We start from the raw sequence: 13,409 nt of genomic DNA on the forward strand, positions 1-13,409 counted from the left end.
AGTACAAAGGACAAAGGGTCATCCCTTAAGGTTGGGGGGTAAGGAGATTTCACCAGCAACACAGGAAAGGGTTCTTTACAGTAAATGCAGTTAAAATGCAGAATTCCTTCCCCATGGAGACTGTGATGGCAGATACGATAGATATGTTCAAAAAAAGTTGGACATCTTTTTTAGAAAGGAAAGGTATACAGGGATATATAAAATAAGTAAACATGGGAAGGATGTTGATCCAGGGATTAATCCGATTGACAATTTTTGGAGTCATAAAGGAATTTATTTTTCCCCTTATGAGATATCATTGGATAATATTTCACTGGGGTTTTTTGTTTGCCTTCCTCTGGATCAATATACTGTAAGTACGGGTATAGGATAAAGTATCCGTCGTCTAAATTTAGCATAGATTGAACTTGATGGATGTACAGTATGTCTTTTTATCAACCTCATCTACTATGTAACTATATGTAACTATGTAACATTTAGTCAAATATATCAGGACATAGCACATTTATCATAGGATTCAATGTGTCAGATTCTTCAAGCTCCAATACTTGGGTTTCCGCACCCAATCCAGAGTTAACTGCCATTCAAGTCAATGGGTCAGATAACAGCAGGTCAGGTGTGATACCCCACATCGGAGCTTGACGAATCCTGGTGTCTATTCATAACGTTGCGAGATTAGCAATGCAAATGTGCCCGGAAACAAAAGACTGTAAATAGCAATCAGACGTTATCACGGCATTTAGGGGCGGAATCACAGATCTCCAATAATGGGAATGGAAGCTCGATTGGCGTATTCCCGTTACCAGAACATTGTCAGTTCCTCCCCCTCTCCCCCTAACAGGAACTGTGTTTTCAAATAAAAATCACCACTAGAAAAAAAACACATTTCTATACCGTTCCTTTTCTCTCCCAAAAATACACTTAACATGTGCATTCACTGACTTTAATGACTAGGACCCGATGCCTGTACAATCTACCAAACTTTCTCCAATATAATGGCCAATGACATGGACCCTATCAGTATTGTATATACCATAGCACTAGGATACCAGGTTACCATCTCTTCATCCTCTCTTCTCTGTGTTTTAAGGTCGCACTGCTTCGGAAACCTACTCTGGTCTAGCAGGTGTGTTTGATGATGATCAAGGTTCAATCCAGCTTCCAGAACAAGTGGTTCCGCAGGACTCTCCTTCGACCATTCTGACATACTTCATTCATTTAGCAAGGAATGAAGAAGAACAGGTAACCACTCGTGTGTACGCAGCACACTTTGTGAAAGTCTGTACTTAGAAAATGATACACTGGCGACACACTTTATTCGAGCTTAGCTAGTCCCACGAATTCGGGTATACCCGGGTGTATTGAGGTTTGTGACTGTTTTCTGCCCGAGTACATTGAGTTATTTTCCAAGCAGGGATTGAAGCATTTTATTCCCGCTGGCTGCAATACTGCACAGTATATATATATAAACTGCATTACAATTCATGAATTTATGCCATCTGGTAGACACGCGAAGCATTGCAGCCTATTAAATCCTAATCATTATCATTTAACAGATCAGCCGCCCATCAGCCACGCATGAACCCAGGCTGGGAAGGCAAATGCAACGGGGCTTGTCAGAGGTTAGGAGTGGCGCATTCCAGGTATCTGCCAGGTACATACCGGGTATTTGCTCGAATAAAGTGTGTCGGTGCAGTATCTCCATCTACAAGTTTATAGTTTGATATGGTTATGATGTTGAATGGGCTAAACCAGTGTTTCTCAATTCCAGTCCTCAAGTCCCACCAACAGGACTATCCCTGCTTTAGAACAGGTGGCTCAATCAAAGTGATTGAGCCACACTGATTAAGCCACCTGTTCTTAAGTAGGGATAGCCTTAAAACCTGACCTGTTGGTGGAGCTTGAGGACTGGAGATCAGGGCTAAAACTATGGGTTAGTCAGTGAACATTAGGAAGGGTCGGCACTGCCTTTAAAAGGGTGACGCTAGTGGAAGTCCCACTGTCTGCTCTCCGTGTGACTTTTAGCAAGTCACTTTGGGCTGTATTTACTAAGAACTACTACCCCATAAAACAGCGTCCATGCTGGGAGAGACCTCACAGCCCATTCACCGAAATGGGTCATAAAGAGACATATTTACTAAGCTGTGCTGGAAGGTCTGTCACGTAGTAGCACTGCTTAGTCATTATTGATGAGGCAACGAAATTAGATTGTAAGATCTATGGGGCAGGGATTCCCCAGTCCTGTGCCCTATGCACAGTGCTGCATACATTTTCAGCGCTGTATAAAGGAAAACAATATTATTATAAAAACACTATTAGAAAGTAATATAACTGTCATTAGCAAAGATGATCATTCTGCAACAGTTACTAAAACACTACAAAATACTGTATTAGGATATTTGGAGCCTGGGTTTATAATTATACTTCTTCTTGGTGGTATATACCTTATAATGGTGCTTTATCACAAGAATCCGCCATATCTTTCTCACAAGTGGGTTACAGGATATAATTTAGCACTTCGTTTACATTTGACTTCAGGAGGCCATGGGTCAAAGCCCTTTGAATACCATTTTTAGAAGGGTTGTTCTACTGTATATGTATTATAGTGTGGCTCTTTGAGGAATAACTCTGAGATTATTTACAGTATATCAGGCCCACTCTAGAACAGAATAGAGGGTCCTGGAAAAGGGGCATAGCCAGATTGCAGAGTATTAAAGGGAGGCCCCAATAGATGGGTTCAGAAAGAATTAGGGAAAAAGCCTGAAGAAGAACTGCTGTGAGCCCCCCTCAGGGATAACTAAACTGAGGCCAGGGACTTACACAGTGAAAGCCATGTAACAAATGGTTCCATTGGGAGGGCAGGGAACGCTGGGCTCTGGCAATTGTGTAACTTCTGTAAGGGGAATGGCCCTGGTTCTGCAAAGTTCCACCAGCGCACAAGCCTTGCCAGGTACAGACTGGGACTCCCCTGTTTAGTTTATTGCTGGTTATGATCAGTATTAGTAACATGCTATTTGTATATGTAGTTCTATGTGCAAATGGTTTCTATGCCATCCTGCCTAGTGCAATTCTTGTAGCGGAACTGAACCTGTAGGCTAAACTACACAGAAGGTAACAAGTCTCTTTAAAAACAATCTTTGTGTAACGGGTTTTCCCCCCCCAATCGCAGATTATACTGTGTGGGTGTAGAAAACATATAGTTACTCAATGTGGTGCATAAACTGTTAGCTCACAGGAGGGCTGAACTTCCGCCACGGGGAACCTGGGGCAGTTATACAAGGGATATTACTTACAATGATGCAGCGCCTCCACCTGCGATGGCTCCCACCAGAGGGGGAGTGGTTCCTCGCAGGACAATCAATAACACATACAATAATGTATAAGAACGAATACTTCTTTACTGCTCACTAAAACATAGAAGTCAAACAAGTAGTAACAGGGGTCCCTCTCTAAAGGTAACCCAACTCAGCGTTTCCTCCAAAGGTTAGCTATAACGGACACCACGGCGGGTGTCCACACTTTATGCGTCTCGGCGGACGCTACCGTCTCAACACAATAATCCCACCCTCAAGTCCAATGAGTCCCACTCAACGTCTTGCGCTCCCAATACGTAGACCAGCGTATGTGTATTTGTGTGTGACTGCGCAGCCACTATGTCAATGGTAGGCCTGGTTGGTGCACGTGTGTTGTGGTGTTACCTGCCCGGGCTCCAGCCGCGGGTGCTGCTATACCGCAAAGGGAATCGCTGGATGTCCTCCAATGGTGAGGTGAATTCCAGCGTGGATAATATCACCGCTTCTTCCGTCGTCTGTACTTAATGGCAACCCGGTTGATGTCCACCGGCTGTAGTCACTCCGCACGGAGCCTCCGCCCTTATAGTCTATAGGTCCCGTTAGGACCAAGCATAGGCCCAAACCTCTCGGTGGAAAACGCAGCGTCCGCTGGATTCCTTACTAGCTTATAGCTAAGGGGGCAGGTCCCTAACCTAGGGCCGGTCCCTATCACACTCCGCTAGCGTGGCTCAGGGCTGTCTGGGGCCTACGGGAGTACTGGCCTAGTGCTTGGAGTCACGGACTCCAGCACCCTACCTCTTACCCCTTGCCGCTCCAGTCCCCGACTAACTACATAGTTCCTGCGCGCGGAATATATCTCTGGATGCCAACAGAGATCCTCCTTCCCTATTGGCTAGTCCTTCGCGTGCTTTCTGGACCTTAACTGCGCAGACGCAAGCTCCCTATAGTCCTGGAGTGCTCCTGCTTCTCGCGCATGCGCAACGGCCCTAACAATGGCGGCGCCCTGCTCCGCGAACCGGCGGAACCACCACAACGCGATACCGGCCGCAACCCTTAGTGCTACTCAGCTCGCATATACAGGAGAGAAGGTAATACCTCAGGGGACCTGGCTACATCCTCCCCCCGGTAAAATCCCCAACGTCCTCGCTTGGGACACCAATATCATAACTATATACAGCATTTATATAATGAAAAATGCATTAGAGACATAACTTAGCACATGCATGACTCTATACAATGTTACACAACTCTGTGAGCATCACAATCACAGATTGGGTCTTGCTCCGAGAACACTGCTTAGTCTCATAATGGGGTGCCCCCATCTGATCATAGGCTACCCGCATTGGAGGGTACCTGTTTCTTTGGCTCCGTCTGAGCTGTTCTTCAGCAACTCCCTCGGGGGAGTAATAAGCACAGTCCTGAGGCTCAGCCTCTTCCCTTGAGGGGAGAAATGTCTCTGAATAGTCTCTGTTAGGAACAAAGCTCGGGCTCTGTGGATCCAAAGGCTGGCCTGTTGGTGCCACCTCAGTAGGCGTTGGCCCTCAGTAGGCCCTTTACCCGTAGCTCCTCCGGGAGATGCCCCTTCTGTGGAGTGGTCCCTTTGAGAAGGTACCTCCAATGGGTCATCCGTAGTGTCAGAGGGGGTCTCATTATGGACAGTCTCTTGACCCTGCTCTGGTAAATCGGGCTCACCGTTGAGCGGTGTGGCCAATATCTCAATCTCTTCATCTTCCACCTGCGGAATGGGAAGAAGATGATTGCGGTGCCATACCTTTACCCGGCCGTTAGTGTCTTTGATACGATAGACCGGGAGGCCAGGCATTTGGGATTCTATCTCATACACTCCATCTCTCCAACGGTCGGCCAGCTTATGTTTTCCTGGGACGCCTAAGTTCCGAAGCAACACAGCATCTCCTGGCCGAAGTTCCTGATATCGGACTTTATGGTCGTATCGCCTCTTATTATCAGCATTGAGCTTAGCGGTGGATTTCTCTGCCTGCCGATATGCCTGTTGCAAGCTGTCTTTGAGTCGTTGCACATATTTAAAATGGGTAGCATTATGTATCCCATCCGTGGAGATTCTAAGACGCACATCCACTGGTAAGCGGGCTTCTCTCCCAAACATCAGGAAGTACGGGGGGAACCCGGTTGACTCGTGTCGGGTACAATTATATGCATGCACCAAAGTTTCTACATGTCGACTCCATTCTGATTTCTGGGCGCTCTGTAGGGTTCTGAGTAGGTCTAACAATGTCCGATTAAACCGCTCTGGTAGGGCATCTCCTTCAGGGTGATATGGGGTCGTTCGAGATTTGGCAATGTTCAACATTCGTAGCAGTTCCCTGATCAAGGTACTCTCGAAGTCCCGCCCTTGGTCAGAGTGGAGGCGGTTGGGAAGGCCGTAATGTACAAAGTATTTTTCCCATAATATCTTTGCCACGGTGATGGCTTTTTGGTCTTTAGTAGGGAAAGCTTGAGCATAACGCGTGTAGTGGTCGGTAATAACCAGCACATTGCATATCCCCCGGCTATCCGGTTCAATACACAGGAAGTCCATACACACAAGGTCCATGGGGCCCGAACTCTGCAGATGACCCATGGGGCTGCTCGGGTGGGCAGGGTTTTTCGCTGTACACACTGGGTGCATCGGCGACAATGACGCTCAACAGCCTCTCACATTTTAGGCCAAAAGAACCGATCTCGGACCAGCCCAAAGGTCTTGTCGGTACCAAGGTGTCCATGATCATCATGTAGAGCCTTTAGCACCAGAAATTGTAGGTTCCTAGGGAGGACTAGTTGTCTTCTGTCCGGGTGGTTGTGGTATTGTACCACCCGGTAGAGCAAGCAATTGTCTATTTTGAAATGATCCCACTCCCGCATGAGTAGGGCTACCAAGTTTTTGGGGGCACACTTAAGCAGGGCCGGGTTATCCTTTATTACGGCTCTCCGGATGATACCAATAATAGGGTCTTGCACTTGGTAATCTACTAGGTCCTTCCACCGTAGTACTTTGTCAGGCGTGATATTCATCCCTTTGGGATCACAGTAAGCATCTGGGACAGCCTGCGACCGACATCCCAATGAATCGACTACTCTTAATTCTGAGAACGCCACTCGGTCGTCGATGATAGCGGCCATGCTGCACATAGCTCGCACTGCAGGCCCAGGCAGTTCTTCCCATTCTTCGTCATCAGGGATAGCACTTAGCCCGGGTCTTCGGGAAAGGGCGTCCGCTCCGACATTCAGGGGTCCTGGTTTGTACTTCATGGAGAAGTTATAACTGTTCAAGGTGGCCAACCAGTGGTGTCCGGCAGCGTCCAGTTTGGCTGAGGTATTGCCATAAGTAAGGGGGTTGTTATCGGTCCTTACTTCGAAAGCAACCCCGTACAGGTAATCGTGTAGCTTCTCGGTAATAGCCCACTTGAGGGCCAGGAATTCCAACTTGTGGACGGGGTATCTCTACTCGCTGGGTGTCAAGCTGCGACTGATGTAAGCCACAGGCCGCAGACCTTCAGAATGCTTCTGGTGCAGGACGGCGCCCAGTCCATTCAGACTGGCATCCACATGCAGGACGTAGGGCTGCTCGGGGTCCACATATGCAAGCACGGGCGCCTCGGTCAGGCATCCCTTTAATTTCAGGAAGGCTCGCTCACATTCCGATGTCCATTGGTCCCCGAACGGTTGGCTAGCTGAGACAGCCTTCTTCCCGGTTTCTGAGGGATATATTTTTAATAGGTTGTTCAGGGGCTTAGCCTTGCTCGAGTATCCTTCCACAAAGCGGCGGTAATACCCGCAGAAGCATAGGAAGGACCGCAACTCTGTGACATTCTCGGGGCGCGGCCAGTTTACTACAGCTTCTACCTTGGCAGGATCAGTGGTGATCCCCTATGTGTCCCACGTAGGTCACCGATGTGTGGCAAAAACGGCATTTGTCTAGGGATAATTTCAACCCTTCGTTCCCCAGACGGTCGATTACCTTGAATAACCGCTCTTCGTGTTCCTCTAAGGTTCTCCCGAAGACGATAATGTCATCCAGGTATACCAGAAATTCCCGTGGAACCATGTCCCCGATGGTCTTTTCCATCAACCTCTGGAATGTGGCCAGCGCCCCACATATACCTTGGGGCATACGGATGAATTGATAGAATCCTAAGGGACAGACGAAAGCAGTTTTTTCTTGATCCTCCGCGCTCATAGGCACCTGATAGTACCCGGATCGGAGATCGAGCACACTGAACCACTGACTTCCATTTAGTGCGTTCAGTAGTTCTTCGATGCGCGGGAGGGTGTACTGATCCGGTATCGTGCGGTTGTTCAGTGTCCGATAATCAATGCACAATCGTACGGCTCCATTTTTTTTACCCACCACCACGATGGGGGACGCATATGGGCCCCGAGACTCTACCAAGATCCCGGACTCTTCCATATCGTGGAGAACATTCCTTACATCGTCTATATCTCGTGGGGCGAGGCGGCGCGACCGTTCTCGGAACGGGGTGGTATCACTCAATCGGATGGTATGTTGGGCACTGCGGCTACACTCCACATCCATCTCACTCGTGGAGAACACATGTCGTCGTTGGGTCAGCTGCGCGACCAGTCGTTCTTTCCACTGGGTAGATAGTGTCGACTCACCGAAATTTAAATTCATTTCAACGGGCCGCTCGCCCGCGGCCGCCGCCTTCACCTCTGGTGGGTCTATGACAGGGCTGACCGGATATATGCTCCCCAACTTCTGTCCGGCATCCAACTCCATCGGAAAGGGAGAGATATTCTGTACGTACACGTGGGTTCGGAGGGGAATCTTAGTTGTCCATTCCCTCACCTCCGGGAGTATCTTATATTTTCTCCGGACTTCTTCCTCCGGGGTACTTTCCAGCGAGAACAGCTGATCCTCCCCCTCTCGGTCCGAGTAGCAACACCAGATGGCCAGCCTCCGCACTCCCCCCGGTAATATGGTCGTCAGCCCGGCTTGGCGATTGTATAGGTCCCCATGTCGTTCCAAGGCATAGATCCGTTGGCACTCGTCTCGCAGAACTGGGTCTAGAAGAGCGGTGGCTAAGGGTAACTCATTAGTCTCTTTTAGGTACTGCCGGAACACTTCTTGTACTATATCCGCGTTAGTGCCTAGAATGATCGGGTACTTGTATTGACCTTGGGGTTCTGGGCATACCAAGGCCGCTAACTGCATGGGGTGTCGTTTCCCGGTGTTCAGCTGGAGTATTTCCATCTACACCTGTACAATTCCAGTGATAGGGTAGTCTTCATTGCTTAGCCCTCGTACGGTCACGTGTTCAGCCGGACGCAGGGTACAGTGCCGGAGGTGCTGTTCGTAGAACGGATGATATATAATAGTCACTTGCGACCCTGTATCCAGTAGGGCCGAGGCGTAGATCCCTTCTACTAAAATGGGTACAATTGCTGCAGGGCCTACTTGGCTGTACGGCCCTCGGTTGGAGGGGCCCGTCTGGGCCTCGGTATCGGCCGGGGCTGAGGGGTTCCCTTGGGGGGTTTTCCCGTCAGGTTTGGCAGCTCGCGCTTGGCATACCATCGTCCGAGCTGGGTTGGGTCGAGTGGAATTTTTGTCTTCGGGGAGCTCCTCCCGTTCTGGGCAGGCCCGAGTGAGATGGCCCTTCTTACCGCAGGTGTAGCAAAGGCGGTCCCTTGATTCCGGATGACCACGGTATGGGGGTGGGGAATTTCGACTCGGCCTAGCTTTGGGGACTGCACCCTTAGGGGCGACTTCCTCTTCTGGAGTCGCGGGATTCTTGGCTTTAGCCCCAGTGGCTTTAGGCGGGTCACTGGGGGTGGACTCCTTACTCTTGGCGGGAGGATGCAACCGGCCATATGCCTCATGCTTGTTGATCTCATCTACTAGATCTTCCCAGCTAGGGGGTTCGTTCCGCATCAAGGAGCATTTGACCAGGAGGGCGATAGGGTTGTCGGGCAGGGCTCCTTTCTGGAATTGATTCCAACAATACTCGTCCACCTGAGTGGACTTGATCTGGTCTCGTTTTCGCATATCCCATAGAACTTGCCTAATTCGGTGGAGATAGACAGACAGCTCCTCCCCCGGCTTCTGGCGAAGATTTAGGTACCTCAGCATCAGTTGGCCTTCATCCTCGGTCCGCCCCATAGGCACGCTCGAGTGTCTCCAACATTTTCTGAGCAGTGATGTCTGCATGTTGATCTTTAGCCAGCCGTATAGTGATGGAAGCGGGGGTCTGTAGACACTCCATTATGCGTTGGCGTTTGACTAGCTCAGGACACGTCCACTCCTCCACCACCTGCGAGGTATACTCTATCCAGGCGTCGAATGCCTCTTCGCCCATGGGAGTCGGTTTAGTGCCTGAAAAGGTCTTCAATTTGCGATATTGTTGTTGCATTGATGCGTCAGCCCTGGCTCCTCCCAACTCGGCAAGACTTTGAGCTAACATTTGAATCTCATTTCTTCCGCTAGTCGGGACCAGGGCAATACTGAGCGGCGGGCTGTGGTCGGCAACTGTGCCTACTATAGACTCGCAATAACTTTCAGGGGTAGAAGACAAGGCGCACATCTCTGCCTCCTCTAAGTTCGCGTGAGAGCTGTCAGGTTCTGACTTAATAGGCCGCGCGGGGTATACTACCGCACAGCTTGACTCGGCCGGATCGTCAAACCATACACTAGATGGTTCTTGTTCTTCATTTACCTCTTGCCCAAGGTCCACTAATACTGAATAATGCCCTTTTGTCTCTGTGCATTGATCCACCAAGGCTAGGGCGTTTTTACCGCGGAGATGAGAATGTTGGCGCAGAGCCACTCGGATGGCCATAGATGGGATGTCTATAGGGACGGTGCACACCGCCAGAGTGTGTGCTGGTGGCACTTCCAGCCTCGTAGCCCACTCATATACTTCTGATCGCGACAGGCACGGGAATACGGGAGACATTTTAGAACGTTTGTTGAATAGGGCACCCCAGGTCTAAGTCTCTCAGCAGCGCCTCCAAATGTAACGGGTTTCCCCCCCCCCCAATCGCAGATTATACTGTGTGGGTGTAGAAAACTTATAGTTACACAATGTGGTGCATAACCTGTTAGCTCACAGGAGGGCTGAGCTTCCGCCACGGGGAACCTGGGGCAGTTATACAAGGGATATTACTTACAATGATGCAGCGCCTCCACCTGCGATGGCTCCCACCAGAGGGGGAGTGGTTCCTCGCAGGACAATCAATAATGTATAAGAACGAATACTTCTTTACTGCTCACTAAAACATAGAAGTTAAACAAGTAGTAACAGGGGTCCCTCTCTAAAGGTAACCCAACTCAGCGTTTCCTCCAAAGGTTAGCTATAACGGACACCACGGCGGGTGTCCACACTTTATGCGTCTCGGCGGACGCTACCGTCTCAACACAATAATCCCACCCTCAAGTCCAATGAGTCCCACTCAACGTCTTGCGCTCCCAATACGTAGACCAGCGTATGTGTATTTGTGTGTGACTGCGCAGCCACTATGTCAATGGTAGGCCTGGTTGGTGCACATGTGTTGTGGTGTTACCTGCCCGGGCTCCAGCCGCGGGTGCTGCTATACCGCAAAGGGAATCGCTGGATGTCCTCCAATGGTGAGGTGAATTCCAGCGTGGATAATATCACCGCTTCTTCCGTCGTCTGTACTTAATGGCAACCCGGTTGATGTCCACCGGCTGTAGTCACTCCGCACGGAGCCTCCGCCCTTATAGTCTATAGGTCCCATTAGGACCAAGCATAGGCCCAAACATCTCGGTGGAAAACGCAGCGTCCGCTGGATTCCTTACTAGCTTATAGCTAAGGGGGCAGGTCCCTAACCTAGGGCCGGTCCCTATCACACTCCGCTAGCGTGGCTCAGGGCTGTCTGGGGCCTACGGGAGTACTGGCCTAGTGCTTGGAGTCACGGACTCCAGCACCCTACCTCTTACCCCTTGCCGCTCCAGTCCCCGACTAACTACATAGTTCCTGCGCGCGGAATATATCTCTGGATGCCAACAGAGATCCTCCTTCCCTATTGGCTAGTCCTTCGCGGGCTTTCTGGACCTTAACTGCGCAGACGCAAGCTCCCTATAGTCCTGGAGTGCTCCTGCTTCTCGCGCATGCGCAACGCCCCTAACAATGGCGGCGCCCTGCTCCGCGAACCGGCGGAACCACCACAACGCGATACCGGCCGCAACCCTTAGTGCTACTCAGCTCGCATATACAGGAGAGAAGGTAATACCTCAGGGGACCTGGCTACATCTGTTTTATATATATGTAACCCTTTTGTCCCCCCCCCCCCTAAGGGATCTGGGGGGGGGTATTCTCCTTCACTGGTTACACAGGTGTATTGGTGCTGAAACCTGCTGGTAACAGGAGGGCTGAGGGCTCCGCGGGGGTGTGGGGCGAGACAGGACAGGGACAGAGGGTTGGACAGGTTACCTTGTTCTGGTCATCTCTGGGTGGTGCAGCGTCTCCAGCCAGTAGGGATCCTCTGGGGTCTTCAGAGGAGGAGGAACACACTCTTCATATACCAGAGACAGAGTTCCACACAGCAGTATCTTTCTGGAGTTTTATTGCAGCATCAGCACAGCATCACAGTATCACAGCAGCACAGTATCATCAGTCCTGACTCTCTAGCTCAGAGCCCTGGCTAGCATCCTGTGCTTCTTGGCCCCCCTCCCTCCTACCCCAGCATGGGTGGAGGGAGAGAGAGAGTTCCTGTAATTACTCCTCTCACTCAGTAGATCACAGACTCAACTCACTCCCTAACTAACTGGCTAACTGACTACTTAATTTAGGAGGTGTGTCTCAATTGGAACATCTCAGGGGAGTGTCTCTAACTTTGAATCATTACAAGACAAAGCCGGATACAGATTGGCCAGAAGGGGGCGTTCCAACCAATATCCACCCCTTTGATTGACAAACCTCAGGTTGCAAGGCCTTCCCTTGAAAATGGCTACATATTCAAGGCTGAATACACATACAGACCTTTTGAAGGAATTAACCTTTCCACTGCCTGTTCTAACAGGACTGACAGAGGAAAAGCCCCAGACAAAGAAGTAACTGCCGGGAGGCCATGTTACATTCTCCCTCTGGTAAAACTCCAACCGCCCCGGGTTGGACTACAGCAGGTATAACCTTACCTTGCTGTGCAACACTTGTAAATTCAACATGAGCTGAAATGCAACACTGTACACTTCAGCTAACAGGACCAGCAAAGACACTGCATATCACAGATACATAATATATCATGACACACAGTGAATGAACAGAACATTTACTACCTCTGTAGTAAGAGAAATGCATTAATAATAATGAGCTGGGTCAGGCTTCCTGACCAGTTTGCCCTGACTATCAGGTACTGTTACAGAATAGCACCTGCGTTTGCCATACTCTGAGATATACTCCACCCTGTCTAGGTAGATATCTCGGCCTATCATCCATAATTTTAGAAGTTGTGGATGTAACGCTGAACTGACCGCAGACCTGGCCAGTCCCCAGTACTGAGGTGGGTAAGGGTGTAACACGCATCCAAAGCAGTGAGGGTGTGCCCGGAGTGTGGTAGGGTGCGTTGCCGGGTCTGGTGAAAGAGGGTTAGCCAGATACTTGCCGCGTCCGGGGCGCCAGAGATCCGAGTGGTAAGATCCAAAAACCGTAGGTCGAGGACAGGAGAGAGCAGCGTAGTGAGGTCCAAAGCCGAGTCCAGGGGGAAGCGAGGTATACGAAGTCTAACGAAAGCCGAGATCAAATCCACGGGTAGCATACAGGGTCAGGAACTGGAGCGAGAGCTGAAAGATACAAGAGTGCCAGACATAGAACTCCATACAGCAAGAGCCACAAGAAACTATGCAGAGCGAGGAAGGAGAGGGCAGACTGAGGTTATATATGTAGGAGGACCAATGGGAGTAAGAGGCGGAGCGGGGGCATGCCTGAGCGGGCCAGGGATAGGCTCAGGTGCCTAGAGTGGGAGACAGCCAGGTGAGTGGTGGAGATTGCCTGTACCTGATGGGAGGCGGAGCCAGAAGTGCAGGAGGACAGCAAAGAGGATCGGGTGCACGCGCGCCCCGTGTGGGAGGAGACGGCGTGTGCCGCAGAGGAGAGGAGCGGCGCCCGACCGGAGCAGGTAGGG

The 13,409-nt window shown here is 50.3% G+C and overlaps 1 protein-coding gene across 1 annotated transcript in view; it reads left to right on the top strand.

Moving 5' to 3' along the window:
* LOC142477108 (uncharacterized) overlaps nt 1-13,409 on the top strand; it is a 237,848-nt gene that overhangs the window by 77,936 nt on the left and 146,503 nt on the right. The window contains exon 4 of the mRNA XM_075582160.1: nt 1,091-1,242. Coding sequence (XP_075438275.1) covers nt 1,091-1,242 — 152 coding nt within the window. The remainder of the gene's footprint in view (nt 1-1,090; nt 1,243-13,409) is intronic.

This window comes from Ascaphus truei, chromosome 2 (assembly GCF_040206685.1).
Source record: "Ascaphus truei isolate aAscTru1 chromosome 2, aAscTru1.hap1, whole genome shotgun sequence".
Taxonomy (NCBI): Eukaryota; Metazoa; Chordata; class Amphibia; order Anura; family Ascaphidae; genus Ascaphus; species Ascaphus truei.